Below are 18,372 nucleotides of genomic sequence, written 5' to 3' on the forward strand. Positions count from 1 at the left end.
GAGGCTGAGATGCCCCTGAATGGCAGCCAGGTGCCTTCATTTGTCATAATTTGGGTTCTCGTTAGCAGGATGCTGGTAGAGGAATTTAGGGTGGATCAGCCTCACCAGGTGCTAGCCCATCACGTTGAGTTTCAGTAACTTCTACCTAACGTGAAATACGTTTTGCAGAGAGGGGCTTGCTCGGGTGCTTTAACAGAACAGCGAAAGAAGCGCGGGGCATCCCGGTGCCGCCTCCACCTGGCTGCAGCTATGCCGACGCACCCCGATGCTCGGCCGCAGCCTCCCAGGGGACCCCTTCCTTCCCTTCCCTTCCCTTCCCTTCCCTTCCCTTCCCTTCCCTTCCCGGGGGCACCCTCGCTCTGCCCGGGTGGCCTGAGGGCACCCTGTTACAGGGGGACGTGTGACGGGAGTCGCGTCCACAGAGCCGTCTAACAAAATCTGTCAAGAATAACTTAAATTTGTTTCTCTTTAATTCAGGTAATACAAAACCTGGTGTTCGCTTTCCTGGCTTTTATTTTTTTTACAGAGATCTAGGATATGATGTCAGCTGTGATGTAATACACGTGAAAACTGCCAGCTACAGTGGACAGGGTGTGGGTGATGCCAAGCTCAAGCCAATGGCCGTTAGCTGTTTTCTTTCTTTCTTTTCAAAAAAGAACAAAACAACCCACGGAAGCAAACAGAACCTGGAGGTGCGGAATAACCGGTACGGCACTTACCAACAGCAACGTCGGGGTAGGTGCCTAGTCCCGAGCTGCGGAATCTTGAATTTAATCCCTACTGAGCTGCAGCTCCAACACCTACGTTTTGCTCCCAAGAGGATGCGCTGCCGTGCAGGGGTGGCAGGATTTTACCCCTCCTGAGCAAACCGTTGCAGTACACAGCCCCCCTCCCCTGAAATTTATTAACGCTGCAGCCGTGCGTTAGGTTTTGCACCTCTTCGATGCCTATCCTAGGTGTTCTTTCTCTGCTCCAGCACTTCATCTAATGCTTCGGGATTAATCTAATTATTATTTTTTAATGTAAATACATATAATCACCTCCTGTAGCAGGTGTAGCGCCCCGAGACAGCTGGGCTTCCCGGTTGCCAGTGCCTCCTGGCCCACCCTGCTCTCTGATGAACGAGACTCGTCCTCGAGCCTTCGCAGCCCCTCCTGTGCCACGCTGGGCCAAAGGATTTGAAATCCTACAAAACCAGGGCTTCACGTGGAAGGTGACGTGGTTTAGTGCGCGTGGTGGTGTTGGGTTGACGGATGGACTCGATGATCTTAGAGGTCTTTTCCAACGATTCTATGATTCTAGGTGCCACCCCTCATCGCACAGCGCCAACACCTCAGTCCCGCGGGAAACACTGGGTTAGAGCCTCCGTCATCCTCCCCGCTGGGGGCTGGCCCCCGGGGTAGGCTGGGCTCCCACCACCCTCTCTGCACAGAAGGTGCCCCGGGGTAAACTGCATGCCGTGAGGAATAAACACAGGACTTCTCCTGAATTTGTGAACTTTCAGTGCCTGGGGTCAGGAACTCCCGTGCTATTCCTCGTAGGAGACTATGCCACAGCCCCACTCTTCTCACAGGACTTTCTTCCAATCTCAGTTTATTCATCGCCATATTAATCGTTCAATCGGTAACACGTTCTTCTAGCGCCGACGTTCCTTCTAGTTAAAATCCCTCTCCTGGCTGTTCACCCACTCATGTGAGTGGGAAAAGCAGACATCTCATTTCAGCCTTCTATTTGCTTGGTTAAATAGACCGAGTCATTTTAAAGTATCTCGCTAGCAGCTGGTTCCCACACCTATCCCGACCGTACCGGTCGCAGACGAGCTCCTGTGGACGCCCTTCAGCCCACTCAGTAGGTCCTTATTTCTTGTTGAAAACACCTGGCCTTTTTCACGGCTATGTATGGTGTGTGTCTTTATCAAGACAAAGTTTTCTCTTCCGTTCTGCCACCTCCACCAGATGAGTCCTACGGGCTCATGGCGAGAATTTCCGCTTGGTGCATTTTGTACAAGCGCGTTTTCCCTGTGTCCATTGCACTGGTCTTTCAAGTGTATCATGTGCTATCTTGACCTTCCCTGCGAATAAACCAGCCTGGTCACCAGCACAAACAGTTAATACACACCGTGTTAGGTCTAGTACTAGTGACTTTTCTTTGAAGGGTTGCCTAGCAGGACTAAGGCGGTATGAGAACACCCCTTTGAGCGAGGACATGTGCAGAAATGATAGACTAAAAGGCAAGGTGTGTAAATCATCTGCTTTGAATATACTTAGCTCGTGAAGAATTTTTCTTTGAAAGAAAACTTCTTTTCTAAAAATTGCAAAGTATCTTCTGGAAGACCCCTACTCTTGTTTCAGGTCTTCTCTGTAATGCAGAAAATTAGCATTATTAGAGATTTCAGATAACCTCAGGTGAAATGTATAGCATGTATCTGTTACTGGGTCACTATAAAGTCTTACAGGTGAATTAAATAGACCTACTGAACGTTGCACACGTTAAAACTAACGTCCGCTGCTTCGTAAAGAAAGAAAATTGCTGAGACAGAGCAAATGGAGAATAGGGGATACAGCACAGCTTGAAGAAAAAAAAATAAAATTCTAATCGCAATATTATTTTGTGCACAATTGGACACAGAGCTCAAATTTGACAATGCTCAGATATAAAAGAAGTTATTTTTGTTCATTTTTCAACATGCGTGTGGACTAATAAGTAAACAACACTTCCAATGGTGTTTCAGCCACCTATCTGTTCTCCTCTAACGAGAGATTTAGAGCGCTCACCTTGACTTCCCCACTGCACGTCTTAAAAGGTCTGAGATCAGCTTCAAATGAGACCTCAGGATGCACCAACAAGGTCAAACCAAAATGAGAAATGAATGACATGATCCCAAGAGTTCCTCACTAAATATTTTCTAGGGGCAGGTTCGGTAGGGAGTACCATGCTTGGCAGGTCTCAAAGTTCATTATCGACAACCGAGCGCCTGTTTAGGGAGCTGTGAATTCCTTACGTCCTGGTAATGAGGCAACGCTTCCCTCAGGACTCGTTCTGAAGAAGAACATCCTCAAGGAAAAGGAATCAAAGGCTTCAGCAGGCTGTGCAGCAGAGAGGTTATCTCCTCTCCCCCAAACCTCCATTTCAGCTGCTCCAAGGCTTTTTTGCAGAAGTTACAAGAAATTGCTTTAAGTGGCTTTTAAGTATATAAGGAAGCTAGGCGATCAGAGACAATTAGAAAATGCAAAAATATCAGTGGAAAATAACCCATTAAAACATGAATTACATTTTGAGATTTCTGTATATTGTATTCTCTTCAGATTTTCAAAGCAAAAAGGTACACTGCAACATTTATTCCAATACATTTTTAAGCACATGCAACACCGGTGTCCTATTTGTACATTAATTTCTAATGCTGTTCAAGAACCTTTACATTGAAAGCATACAAGAACTCACACACACGTGCACGTATTCCTTCTAGCATTAGTCCTGAGGAAAAACTTAAATTTTACTTGAGAAACCAAACCTCAGTTCTGCAAGTACCTCTGGGAAATAACCCACCAGCTGTTCTGAACTAATTCCTAACCTAAACACCTTGCACTCCTTTGCAGTTTGGATCTGAAATACCTGCTGTTCATCAGACTGCAGTGTTCGAAATTGCTCACAACAGTCCAAGATTTGCAGCACTGGAGACGAAAACTGTATTCTCGTTAACAAACATGCTTGATGCAGATGAAGGATCATATGGAGATGCTAACATTTAAAACATAAAATTGATAAAACATAACCACATATAAACTAGAAAACACATTACAGTTCTTTAAAGATTTCTCATTCAGTGTATAATTTGTGTAATTATACAGTCAGCCTTTTTTTCTGACTTAAATATTCAGGCCAACTTACAATAATAAAAAATTTGCTAAAATGACTTCTTGTAGAAAGAATGACAATTGTTTAAAATAAATACATATTTTAAAAGATCTTCTATTGCTCTGAGACTATGCCCACCAGATTCCACTAGATGTCAGCGTTACAGAACCAGTTTGTTTCAGACTTAAAAGCGTAAGTCCACTTGCTTTATTTATTATCGTTGCCTTGTCTGTGAAATACAGTACATGTCAACTACACGAATAACCAAGCAAGTACTGAACCCAAAATAACAGTCTCGTTTCATTCCCGCCCCCCCATTACTTGACTTGAATAGAGGACTTCAAATCAGTCTCATAATGCCCAAAATGTTTCGAAATAAGATGTAAATCATTTCAGTTTTTCTAACCACTTTTCCTAATGCAGCGACGTGGACTTCTCGCTTCAAAAACCACCACTACAAAGCTCTTTTTGTCAGGTACTGTAACACCTTGAAGATAAAGCTCTTTATGTTAAATACAGTGTAGTTGATCCAGGTCGAAAATTATAAGGCACATACATTTTTTGTTTTTAAACCACGTGTTCCGAAGTATTCTTACAATCGTGCTATTCTGGATGGCCCATCATAGCTATTGGGTTTTTTTTTCATGGTTTTGGACAAAAGGAATGAAAGACCACAAAATGCAGAAAAACACAGAAAACCAAGAACGAAACAGGACACACCACACTGATACAATGTACACTACAACAGCAATGATCAAATCTTCTCATTTCTTTGACCAACAAAGCATTGACAATTGCAAAGCATTCTTTGTTTTGCACTGTAAAGACCCGACTTTACTTAGATACACAGATGTTTATCACTGGATTGCCACAATACCTGAAATTAAAAAAAAAGGCTGTTTTTTTTTTCTTCTATGTTTTTTTTAAGAAAACAAAGCTGCCAAGTAATCGTTGTTGGAAAAATATGAGAGAAATAATAGGTAACTACAAAAATGATGAACTAGAACAACATCTGAGAAGAGAATCATAGTTAAGGAACATATGAAACATATGGCAACAGTTCTAGGCATTTATTCCGGTATCTTAGAAAATAAAAATAAAAAATATTCTTCATTGCATCACCATTTGAAGACAGAAAAACAAATTTTTAGATTAAGCCGAAAGAAGATAGGAATTGTTTCTTCCCCCCCCTTCCCCTCCCCCCCCCCCCATTTTAAGCCTTGTTTATCACAGTACAATTATACCCTGCTGGTACATTTTTTTAGTCACAAGATGCACAAAGTCACATAAGGAGCACTGTCTCCTTTTCTCCTCTGTAAAGCTGCTCTGCCCCACAAAAACTCCAGCCCCCCCCTCCAACTCTTCAGTGCCTTTTTAAATTGCAGAACAGATCCACAAGCGAGTGCCTTGTGCGACCAGTAGCACTACCTCCAGAGCATGCATTCCCACACACACGCTCAGCCAAGGAAAAAATATTCCATGATCATTTGAAATCCACCTTAAGGCAAACAGGTATGTATTTCTCTACCTCTTGCTGAAAATTTTTACTTTTCAAATTTCAAACATGAATCTGAAATTCAGTAAGTGAACTAACGTTTGGCATAAAGAATGCTTTAACCAAAAAGAAGAAATAAAAAGGAAATGTTTTTCCCAACAATAAATCAATTATTTTGCCTTAATTCTATCTACATTTTGTTAAAGCATTTTATGCACTTTCAATAACATCAGATTGCAAGTTTTTTGGCAACTTTTTTTTTTTTTAATAAAAATTCAGACAGTGTTCTCTGTTTGCAATCAGAACCACAACCTTAGTGCAATATTATATTTATTTCTTACAGTAATTTTGGTTGCCATACAAGAGTATTAAGGATTGGGGAAAAGTGCAAGTTACAGGAGCTTGATTTTTTAATCAGTCGAAATAAGAGGAATTAAAGCACAAAAATTACAGCAACATAGATAACGTGAACACAAGTTGTTACACAAACTATAGCGAGAAACATATTAATATCTAGAAAAGAAAAGAAAAAATGTAATGGAAAAATTATCAATATTTGTGGCTCATACACATAATCATCGCCAGATCAACTGGGTAATGCTTTTTAAGAACTGAGAAAAAAAATCACTATTTTTATTAACTTAAGTACCACAAATAATTAACTTTTGTGATATGTAAAGTCTGTAAATCAACAGTCACATCTAGTCATTTTATAATATATGAATTAAACTTAAAATGTTCTCAGACACCTAGGGAAAGGAGTCTGTGCAGTTATACACAATTTACATCTTGTAAGATTTTGGTATTGTATACACAAATATTACAGAAACTAGGCATGTAAATGCAATTTATTTAAATTACAGTATATAAACAAAAGTTGATCCTAAAACCCAGAATATCATAACGTATTTCATAGATCTCTAACAACTTGGTTTTCACTATCGTAGTAGCATGAAATAAATGGGTCTTCTCTCCTCCCCCCAACATTTCCAGACTGATGAAAATACTCGGAGGCGACGTCGTATCTGTTACTATTGCTTTCTGTAGCAAAATCATCACAGAGCTAGAGACCAATTCATCTTGGCAGAGGTGTATTTTATTGGTGAAAGCAGGTCCTCTCAGGTCTCCTTACCTTTACTTTGTACGACACAATGTAAAAATAAACTATTTCGTTAGCTCTTTAACGTGTTAAACCTCTTTTCTACGACTGGTATTGTACCTATCCTTTCAGGACCTGAAGAGATACACGAGCAAGAACCACACCTGTGTGAGAAAGGGATTACCGTCAGCTGTAATTTACCGTGTATGTCAGCACTTGTTCAACGCAAATTCACCAAGAAGGTTGTGATTAAAAAGCAGCTTAAAAGTCAACTTCTACATTTTCTTTTACTACCGTATTTTCTAACGTATTTCCTGGCACATATTATAGAGGTAATATCAACTGTACCCAAAAAAAATAAAAAAAGGAGCATGGCATTAGTGGTTTATTTACTGAATTCTGTCGTATCACCAAATGGAAGACAATGATGGCTAAATTACCATTTTTACACTTCTTAAAGTATTTGATGGCCTCAAGTTGCCTGTATTGACTATCTGAATGAAACTGCCGTTTTCTACACCATCTATGGAAAAATTCAGTACTCTTGGAAGTAAAATGCCTTAGTACTTGATTTTTATTACAAGGTTACTTGGAACTTTCAAATACAAATATAGCGTAGTAACAGATGTTAAGTCAAAAGATTTGTTGTTCCATAAAGGGGGCAGGAGGCTAAATAAGTAGCTTTTTATGAGTATCCAATGCGTTGGTAACTATAACCATTTTTGAAGAAATATTCATCCTCCTTTGTAGAAGTTCTAGCAAAGATAGAAAATATAACACAGCTCTGCTGGTTCAGATGCATCCAAATGAGGTTGATTTTAAAAAGGTCAAGACTTTATAATTATTCCACAGAAATAGTAGTAAACCACAAAAGTTTTTTTTTGTTTTTTTTTTTTTGTTTTTTTGTTTTTAACTTTCTAGCACTGAAGTGGCACAAAGGCTGCCCAGTAGACCAGCCACTTATTTTCTTAAAATATTGTGCTTATAAACTATCTGTACAACTATTTAAACTTGCAGTAAAGAAAGATATTTAAAATGCTAAACTTTATGTACTCATACTAGGGCTGTTGCAGACCTAATTAGACACTTGTTTGTGAGCAAAAATAATCACAATAAAAAAATTAGAGATAGGCTGGACCATATCAAGGACCATATCAAGGAAAGAAAGTTCAGGTACCTTGCAAAATGTAAGAGAACCTGAAAGCATGGTAGGCAGGCAGTCTAGCCATCCACACACAATTTACCCACCTCGAACATCTTGAATATTATGTTAATAAAGACCTACAAAACTCACAGATATTAAGAGGTGTTAATTACAAGGGGAGTTCAAACATGCAGAGAGAGACTTGTTAACTTTAAAAAAAAAGAAAAAAAGTCAGATTAACCAAATCTGGGTGTTTCCCCCTGCTGACTGAAGTCTCCCGGAAAGCTCTCGAGCTCTGTTACCCCCCCCAGCCCCGCTCGGCCACGGCCGCCTGGTCTCCCGCAGGGTGCACGCACCTCTCCCGCCACCTCACGAACAGCCCTGCAAAGCAATCGCTGGAGGCCGGTGGGCAGCGTCCAGCTCCCCCGCGGTGCTCAGTCTGCCCTTATCAAGAAGCCAATACCTGCTAAGAGCGATAACCATGAGGCACTGGATACCCACCCCGTCCTCCTGGCCCTCGGAACACATGCAGTCGGAGACACTATAGACCTCTTTCCATCTTGGCCTTGCCTTTTTACCTTTTTCGGTTTTTTAACAAGCTGAAACATTTCCACTTCTGCTAACAGGCTGAAATCCCTCTCTCACTTAAAACACTGGCAACCTTCCCGCTGACTTCAATGGGAGCACTCATCTATCATCTTCTTCTTTCTTGGCCTGGTGTTCAAAATAGCTAAGCACTTACCACTCACTGAATTAACCAGCATCTCTCAGGGTTCAGCGTATTTGAGTATCTGACTGTGAAGTCCAAAAGATAATATCGTCTGTACATAACCCCCAATTTTTACTGGCTTGTCGAGTTCATATTGCGACTTAGCAGTAGTTTAGCTGGTTGAAAACTGGGGGTCTCAGGCTCAAACTAGCTTCATTTTGTTGTACCTCTAAGTGTGCATTCCTCCTCAGTTTTTATGCAACGTCTGCATCGTCTTACAGGTCAAGTCAATGGAGCATGTATTGAACTTGTTCTGCCACCTTGGAAGAGTGCTAAGTTTAACTGCAGAAATAAAGAAATACCAGGTAAAACAGAGCAAGGTTACCTTTGAACTAATTCCAGCAGAACAACCAGCTTCACTGCCAACAAAGCTAAACTAGTAAAAAACAGTAATATGAACTCCCGTACCTGTCTTAATATTGTGCCTCTGCTACTAATAAAAATGGGTTTGCATGGTAATGAAGCAATCTCTCCTCTCAAAATGAACTAAGGGTTGGGAAGGAAGCCTGCTCCGAGACTGAATGTTAAGAAGAGAATACAGTGCTTGTCAATAAAGAAATGAAATGCTTGCAATTTTAAATTGAAAGAAAAGTGGTATGTAATGGTTCCAGCAGAAGGGCATTATCAAGAGATAATATTTTTGAAGTTAACAATTTTCTCTCTCTCTCTCTCATATCTCCCCACAACTTTGAAATAAAATGGCCCCACTCGTGTAACATATTTAGATTTATGTTTGGGCATGTAGCATAAGTCTGCATTACCTGAGTACCAGGAATTAAACTGTTTTCCCCCTCCCCCCCAATTTTGCTGGCACTCGCAGACAGACAAGGCATTTGGGGTATTTCAGTACCAGCCCATCTCTAGTTATCAACAGAAGTTTGTGAGGCAAAATAGCTATTCTTATCTGTCCAGCAGCTGTTTCAAAGCTCTTTCTATGTTCATTCTGTGCCCAACTCTAGTCACTCCAAGGTCTATCAGATCTTCCTTTTGTAGATTTGGTAAATGAGTGCCATCTATTTCATTGTCCATGAATGTTTCTTTATGTTCACCTAAGTTTAGACTTTCCAACCAATCTGCCACATCTGGTTTAGTCCACAGGTGGACAGGCTTAGTTGTAAAAGGCTTATTTGAGATTGGCTGTTGTAATATTGAGGGAGAAGGAGACCTGCTGCGCCCTGTGGTCAAGCCAAATAAGTCCCCAGAAGGGGGCTGGCTGGGTAGGCTAAATACATCGGACAAAGTTGGAGAAGGAGATGAAGCTGAAGCAGAAGCAGTCAGAGGAGTAGGCATGATGTCTTTATTAATCTCTGTTGGTGAAACCACAGGGCTTGGAGCATGTCTTGCTCCTGAGGTCCTACTGTCATAGTCTGGGGACCTGCTCTGCAGTGTGATCGGCTGGCTGGTTCCAGGTCGGACAGTAAAAGTGATTGTTGTACTTCGTGTACCTGAGACAGTACTCATGACTTCCGTGCTCCTGAAATTGTAAACAGACGTGGAAAGTTAGATAGACCAGCCACCAGCTGAAAGGTCCTCCATATCAACACGTAGTAAATACCGTTTTGGAATGCTTGAATATTTTCATCTTTTAATGAGCAACATCGGGTTAAAAGTACTAAGACGGTATCATTAAATCTTTCCCATAAAACAATCATCAATGGTAAGCCATAGTTAAAAACAAAACCTTTGCTTATGAGCAGTTCAGAAAAACACCTTCCAGAGCACATTCTTCCTATCTAAGGCTACACCAGATTAACTCATGGTTAAACGAGAAACACCGAGTGGAATAAGCACACGGGCACTTTGCGCTCCCCATGAAGTGCAATCTGGAGTCGATCTTCCCTTCGTTGTACCGAGGGGGGGACCCTTCATCTCAGTTCTAACCTACCAGTTCTACACACTGTTAGATAACGTAGCTAATAATAGTAGTTATGGAAAGTATTGGAAGCATATTATTAACTTGGATTTTGGATCTTTGTGCATCTACTCAGTAAATTTTAGGGTATGTTTGTATTCCCATTCATTCACAGAACATGCTCCACAAGCTCCTTTTATTTCCCTTTCTGTTCAGCTGGTCTTTTCAGGCTTTAAAAATGAAACAGTTCTCCTAAGGTTCATAAAAGGACTTCTGTGTCCATTGCCTTCTACACAGAAATTATACTTTGGCAGTTTCGCTACAAAACTTAAGGAGACAAAATTCTTGTTAGCGTGCGTGCCCAGAGGTGATGCAGTTGCGAACAAGTCACCGCCACCTCTCTCTTGCCTAAAGGAAATTTCAGATTACAAACTAAGCAGGCATGAAACTTGCCGAGAGGCCAGCCCTGATGCCCAGGCTGACAGGGTGGGTGAAGGAGCAGACGAGTCTGCCTTTGTCTATTGGCGATAGAACAAATTTAGAAGCACAAGATCCAGGTTCAGGTCTGCTCATATAGAATGCTTAACTCCACAGCCCTCACTTCTCATGAGAAAACTCTGCCAGTCAGCGTGCATGCTTCAGGGTCTTCCACTGAGCCCTTGGGTGCCTGAAGCTCCAGAGTTTTTCATTTTTAAAATACCCTGCCAACTAGGAAAACCTTCAGACAACTAATTTCAGGCACTTCCAGACCAAAGGAAGGATTTGTTTATCCTTGAAGCGATGTTACGGACCCCAGAAGATGATCTGGAGGATGCCGTAGTTAGATTTCTAAGCCAGACCCTGACTGAAGCCCTCTGTACCCGAGCGCCAGATTGCTCCCAGGACTGACCCATCATGCCTGGGCAGAACTGAAGATGACTTGGCTGCACGGTGTCAGATACAAATGCTTTCATTAATACCGCAGATTCACCACTGTGCAGAAAAGATCTTACAGAGCCAAAGGAAGAGCATGGTTCTGGAGCCCCCATATTTAAAGTGCTGTTACGGAAGAAACTGCGGTCTCTCCCTAAGTCACTGCTTAAAGATTTTGTGTTAACTGCCACCAAATGAAGTACCAAAAATGATCCACACAGCAGGGGTCAAACCCCACATCTGTTCTCTCTGTCCCTCACCACTAGATCCGCTTTACAAACCAGAGGCCCTCTCCTGCCCCTCCGCCCTAGGTAATCAGGACGGCTTTGCTCCTTCCTGCGGAGTACCGCGACGGCTGGCCAGGAGGACGCAGCGTGTCGGGTCATCCCCTCTCACTGGATCTGCTCCCCAGCGCAATGCAATTGTGAACGCCCACGGAAGGGGAGCGACTTGCCTTTGGTCGCCCACATCCTGAATACAAGAGTGGTTAAAATTTTAAATAAAAAGGTGGTGGTACCAGCATTTCCTCATCATCTACCCTAACCCGCTCCCCCTGTGAAGCACTCATCCGTTACCAAAACGAAGAAATGTAGGCAGCTAACCTGAGGCAACGATAACGGGCTATTAACCCCTTCCTCTCATATGAGCCTTACTGCAGCCCTGGTAGTACTGAACCGGAGACGTTCTGCAGTGTTTCCTTGGTTTGCTGCTGGCTGCTGTGAGCCCTGTTAGATAGATACTCCCCGCATCACCTCTGGGGCTTTGGCACATAATTAACAAACCTAGACATCAGGTCCTACAGCACCGCTACGCCGAGATTCAGCACACGCTTGTATCACAGTGAGTCCCATTCAAATGAAGCTCCAATACCGTGTTATTAGAAAAGCACAAAGAATAACTTTTTGGAGAACGTACACGTTATTCACATGAGCAATCCCACTGATTTCCCACAAATTGTTCCATATATTTCACTGGGAACAGGGGGATCTTTTTGCGAGTTGAAAGATCGGTACTTCACTTAAAACACAGTTGGAACAATACTTTTAGCACTTAGTCTTTGCAATTTAACAAAGAAAGGAAACACTTGGCAAGGTTTTGAGCGTTTCCTGCGATTTGTTTGGAGCTTAATGGCTGTCATTGTCTTCCAGGACTGGAGCTAAGCACTCATACAAATAAAAAGTCTATGGCAAGAAACTATTAAATTCTACTAACCAAGGGGAGCACGTTATTTCTACCTACTTTAACTTAGCATTAGGAGTCTCACATGCTTTAATAAGGCATGATATAATTTCAAATCAACAAAAAACCTGCTTGGAAAAAGGTTGGGATAATGCTGTCCTAGCGATTGCGAGAAGAGCAGGATGAGTTTTGTATCAATGTGGAAATGTCTCCCTATTTCTTTACCTGCAATTACCCTTTTACTTAACTTTCCTGTCTCGCAAATACTAGAAATTATGGTTTTGTATTCACACCCATTGTGTGAATTGTGGCAATATCAAATGGATGATGAAAATCTATTATGCTGGGTGCTGACGGATCACTTCTGTTACTTGACTGACGACTCCAGGCTCAGTGTACACCTTCTGCTTTGGAACTCACTTGTGCTGCTGCTTCTCTGTATTGTTCCTTTCATAGACTCCCTGCCCATCCTTGTTCAGGAAATCATTGTCAGGGTTCCTTTAAAGAAGGTATATTAAGCCACTAAAACAAAATCCCCAGAAGTAAACTGTGTGCTCTTATTTTAAATATTCCTTAAATTAGCGTTACCCGACCGCCTCAGAGGAACGGGCAGTAATACCGGCTGAGCAAAGCAATACAGGCAACGTTGTACTTCGCTTTCTGTCAGCCTGGATCAAAGTAATGCCTTCGCATGGCTACAAGCAATATTAAAAGATCTGTGGGCATCTTGCTTTTTCCAAGCCATAGGTTCAGGACCACTGGCTATTAAAATACATCTCTGGAACAATGATAAGAATTTTTTTTTTTTTAGCTGATTCATGATGTTTCAATACCAGCTCAGTTTAAACCCACATCAGTCCTCAAGCTTTTATAAATATTAACCCTTTTATGAGAAAGCTCAGAGCACTTCGTTAACATTAACAGACTTAATCCTACAGCAACACACCTTCTTCCGGAAAGTTATTAGTTCTACTGCACGTGGGAACGCAGGCAAGTCAGTGACTCAGTACATGTCCCACTGCTGCAACAACAGCGGTCCTGTTTAGGACGAGTTCTAACCAGAGCAACTTGAGGTCACTCCTGCCTGCAAAATTAGTCGGCAACCTGCAAGAGTGAGTTTGAGCTCGGTTCCCAGCTGCTGTGCTTCAGCCGGCTCTGCGGTCAGCTCCGCAGCCTTCACGGCACGGACACAGCCCTCGGAAGGTCATGCAAGTCTGCTGAAGCCCACAGTTGCATTTCCAGGCTTTCAGTTCCAAGTCTTTAATTCCAAGATTCATTTTTTTCCCTTTCTTTTTCCCTTCTTTCACCTGCCCTATCAACTCCAGCATGTTATAGAGACTGCTGTACTGTAATTGTAATCCAAGGAAAAAACCACGCATCTTTGTGTAACCCTATGCATCCTAAATTATAATTTATGACATCTCCAATACAATCTGTGATGCAGATACAGCCTCGAAACCATCAGCTGTCTTGCATTTTATGGTTGATTGGTATCCTGGTCAATAAGGAGCAAGCGCATTCCAGCTGGAGAGCAGGCATGTTTTTGTTGTGTTGTGGGTTTTCCAGATTTTTAATAAGAGCAATTTCTTATGCCTTATTTGATCATCTGTTATACTAAACATATTAAATCCATATTAAACCTGCTTAATCCCAAATTTCATTTTAAAAAGGTGAAAAGTGTGGTAATTATTTTAAATAAAATTTGCTCTATTAGAATCAGCATATGGTAGTAATTTATAAACATTTGCTGCTATAAGACTGCACTGACTGCAACGCCCATCATGTTGCCTCACATTAAAATCACAATATATAATTCCTATGTCACAATGACGCGGCCTCCAAGTATAAAAGCCATCAACACAGCTTGCAGACAAGAAATTCTTTTAAATTTTAAATTAGATTTGCAGGATTCAAATTTACTGTTAACTTAATATCAGAAGCAAACCAGTGAAAGATGGCACGCTGCAGCAGCTGCTAGGAGCCTCCCATGTAAAAACCATTATGCTCTCCTGGGAGCTATACAGAGCTACTGCGAGAAATTAACTTTTTACAGATTTTTGAGAACACACCAACCCAAAACTTTGCCTTCACCTCTTATAATATTTTTACTTTATTTTTGGATTGTCAAAGGAAAATTGTATGGTAGGAAAGTAAGACAATAATTGTCTGTTTTGGGGGAAGATTAAGAACAAGGGCTGATGGGATGACTGGCAGGATACAGAGCTTCTTATAATAGTGTTATTTTAGCGAGAAGAATTGAGAAATGATTAGTGTCTGTTGCAAGTAACACTGTTCAGTTGGAGTGAAGAATAATCATTAAGGTCTGTGGGAGTCTGTTCAAGAACAACAGTTTCCATGCGAATGGCACAAATGTCTGGAAACCGGCAGTAAGGGAACGGTGCTGACGAGGGGCAGAGGGCCAGGAGACGGCCTCAGCCCTCTCTCCTTGGAGAGCTGCGGGGAAAAAGCTGAAGGGAAGCTGGAAGGAGAAAGGGGGAAATCCCCCAGCTTCCAAGGCCGAAGGAGTCGACAGTGCCGACCGCAGCAGATCTTGATTATTTCGAGGGCTAGTTTGTCTTTACTTTGAACCTCACACGGGTATGTAAAAATGCACTAATCATCCCTCCCCACTCCTTCACCCCGAAACACCCTCCAAAAACCCAGCAGAATTTGGGCATATTTGGAAAATCATATCCCTTATTTAGGTGCTCAGACATAAGTTCAGGAATCTGGTCTTGCGTGCTCATGTTATAAAAAAATCTGCTGAATGCTTCTCTGATGAAAGGGGCTCTTATTTGAGCTTGAGATGACATCCTATTTCTGGGTTTAGAATGGCTACCATTTCTGGATTAGGATGATCTAATCCACATTGCACTTTGTAACAAAGTCAACACCAAAATCACTAAAATGCACTAACAATGAGTGAGCATTAAAAAGAAGCAGAATGTACAACATAGAATACTCTATGCTTTATGGTCGTCACTTACTTCATGGCACTTCAGCATGACCCTCTTCTGACAACAGCAGTCATGAGAGCAAATAAAAATGACAAAATGGAATGACTGAAACACTGCAAAAATTACTGACAAAGCAAGCAATCCTGTGAAATTGGCTGACAAACGGTTAACGAAATGAAATGAATCTAATGGGACAGCAGTAAACTGAAAAAGCAAGGCTTGAGAATTATCCCACAAGATACACATTTCATCATCTGCGAAATCCAGACATCCTTTATAATAATCCAAATGTAGAACCAGTCCCTATGCAGGACTTGCTACTAAGTTCAGTACTGCCTTACCTGTTTGTAAAAAAATAGGAACTCTTCCAGATAGTCATAAAAAAAAATTCAGAGATGGACAAAAACCCTGGCCATAGGCAGTTTCACTTTTAAAACTTGCTATGCCAACACAGTACAAGTTATTTTTCCTAGAGGATTTGATCCTGCATGGTTAAGCATCCTCCATAACTCCCACGTTTATAATGAGCGTTTCCCACTACCGGGAGTGACGCCCAACCTGCCACAGAAGCCCTGGGGACATTGTGCAAACGCAGCCGGAGAAACAGAAGCACCGTTAGAAATAGAAATTGTTTCTCCCTATGGCAAAGCTATCGATCATTGTGGTACGGTGGTGGTAGAGAGCAGCAGCAGTTGCTGCTCATTATTCCTTATTAGTACAGCGGAGTCGTGGTGGAAGGATCTGTTTTCACTGGGGGCTGTGGTTTTTTCTCCTTCGCAGCCACCGGGTCTATTCTGCGTTAATCACGCTGACATTATTCAGTCGATCTCGCAGGCTTGCACTTGATCATTATGTTGCTAAGCGACTGCTGGGTTCACAGACAGAGCGAGCACTCCTCCCTTCACCTGATAAAAACCCCTGCATTAGTCTCCACTTCTTTTAGCAGCTCCATATAAAAGTCAGTAGCCTCTCAAGTGAATTTATAGCACCGCTGTATTTATAGCATCACGGTCGATACTGCCGTTACGCCTCCCGTCCTCCCCGCTCCGCTCGCTGACAGCAGAGCATCACCTGCCAAGCCGCGGGGCTGCCCCGGCCTGGGTTTTCCCATCTCTGTGCATATCCAAATCCGGAAATGGGAATTGCGACCAAAGCTCATCATCAGGGCTTTAGCGCTGGGTATTTGGGTCAAACGGAGCCCTGTTTCCAAACAGCCTCAACCTCTTCTGTAAGGAAGGATGGGCAAAAATGGAGGAAGTGACGGTCGGATGTCGTGGCCCGACTACACGGAGAGACCAGATAAAAACCTCTATCGCCAGGACTGATCTCCAAAATTTCATAAAGTAAATGATGGTCAAAATTGGGAATGGGATTAGCTCTGGTCTAGAACCTTCTGATCAAACCTTTTAATTACGCTTTTATTACTACAAGGTAAGCAAACACATCCTTTCGCTTCCTCCTCTTTTTCCTTCCCTTACCAGTCTCCTTTTTCCTATCCCACGGCTGGTCACTGCTGCTGAGAAGCAGATGGTTTCCAGTCAAACGTTTCCATGCTCTATTTAAAAATCTTGAAACTCGGTGTCTCCATAAGAACCACGGAAAACTATAAATACACCCTGTAAAATTATTGCGAAACCAATGTGCAGAGAAAAAAAGCAAGTCTAGAGTCACTTTATAATGTAATAATTGAGAGAGAAATGCTGCTCAGTACTGCAGAACAATCTCTTCCTCATCCTCATTTACCAAAAACATGAAAGAAGATATTTTTATGGGTTTCTGTAGCAAGCCATTACCCAACTCTCTACAATTTAATTTACGTCTATGCTACCCTAACGGGGCAATTGCCATGAATGAACTACAATTGTATGTCTACTGGCTGCACAAATAACTCCTAGTTATATTTAGTGATATTTAGAATTGCTATCCGGGCTATAACTTCATATATGTCCCAATGAGCAAATATATATTTTTAATTTCATCAGGCTGCTAGCGCTGTGAACATAACCCAGGCGAGCCTGTGAACAATGTTCCTATTTATAACACTTCCCAATACTTCTCTTTGGCTGAAGGGTACGAACAGGCGTACTCATTTTTTATCACTTTTCCTTTAGCTGAGCTAACGAGTTGTTCTTTAATTTAGCAGAATCCCTGCCTCCCGTGAGCTAAAATTCCTTGCTCCCTTTCTAATGCTACCTCACAGAAAAGGGCTACAAGCTCTACAATTGGTTGTCCTAGGCTTTACAGTGTTAGAAAAAAATGAAGAAACTCTAAGAATTTTAGCTTTAAAATTTAAATATTAGCTTTAATACTTGGAATTTTGGCAAGATGGTATTCCTTGGTCATAATATTTGACAGCTTTGTAAAAAATGGTGTCAGTTGTGCAACTGGGCTAGAAAGGCTGTAATTTATTTAACTTTTTAAAAGATAAGTCAGGATTAAAAGCAGTAAAAAAAATGCCTTTGTCTGGGAAGCATTTACCATGCATCCATCGCTTTTACGCAGGCACCTTTGAGAACAGAACTGAAATTTAATGCAGACAGTTCGGGCCATAAACATACATAGCACAACAAAAAGAAATCGGAGCATTTTCTCCACTGTGATAAATTTTGCTATTAGCCTTTTGCTCCCTCTTTCTCACTCTTTATCAAGCTCAGAAATCAATCCTCGCTCCTCCGCCCCCGGCCCGTGGAGCTGGGGAAGCTGAGAGAGGGGGAAGGTGCCAGCCTTGCTCCAGGGGCATCGGGAACCGGGACAGGCGCAGGCAGGCTCCGCTGAGAAACCTCCGCTGGTTTACAGGTCGGACTTCTGGATCTGCAGGTGAACTTCTCAACTGACCTCTCTCTACCTCACTCTTGTTAAGACGAAAAGGAATTGCCTGCAGCACCTTCTAACACATACTTCTAGTGTCTGTAGACAGTTGGATCTCTTCTGCTATCTCTGATCTATTACTTAGCTTCAAAAAGAAATCCTGAGTAACCTTTTCCGATCATTTTTAGTATCTTCAATTCACCTAGTTTTCTGGAGCTCAGTTAAAAAATAATGTAATCCCATCGATTTTGAAAACAAAAGGAAACAAAATACGGCCCTCTTACCTTCTGTTCCCACCGGGA

The 18,372-nt window shown here is 41.9% G+C and overlaps 1 protein-coding gene across 1 annotated transcript in view; it reads right to left on the minus strand.

Moving 5' to 3' along the window:
- Positions 1-5,618: 5,618 nt before the first annotated feature.
- The window catches only part of SHANK2 (SH3 and multiple ankyrin repeat domains 2), a 316,058-nt gene continuing 303,304 nt past the window's right edge, over positions 5,619-18,372 (minus strand). The window contains exon 25 of the mRNA XM_075163387.1: positions 5,619-9,836. Within this exon, the coding sequence (XP_075019488.1) occupies positions 9,263-9,836 (574 nt within the window). The 3' untranslated portion in view covers positions 5,619-9,262. The remainder of the gene's footprint in view (positions 9,837-18,372) is intronic.

The sequence above is a fragment of the Calonectris borealis genome, chromosome 14 (assembly GCF_964195595.1).
Source record: "Calonectris borealis chromosome 14, bCalBor7.hap1.2, whole genome shotgun sequence".
Classification (NCBI taxonomy): Eukaryota; Metazoa; Chordata; class Aves; order Procellariiformes; family Procellariidae; genus Calonectris; species Calonectris borealis.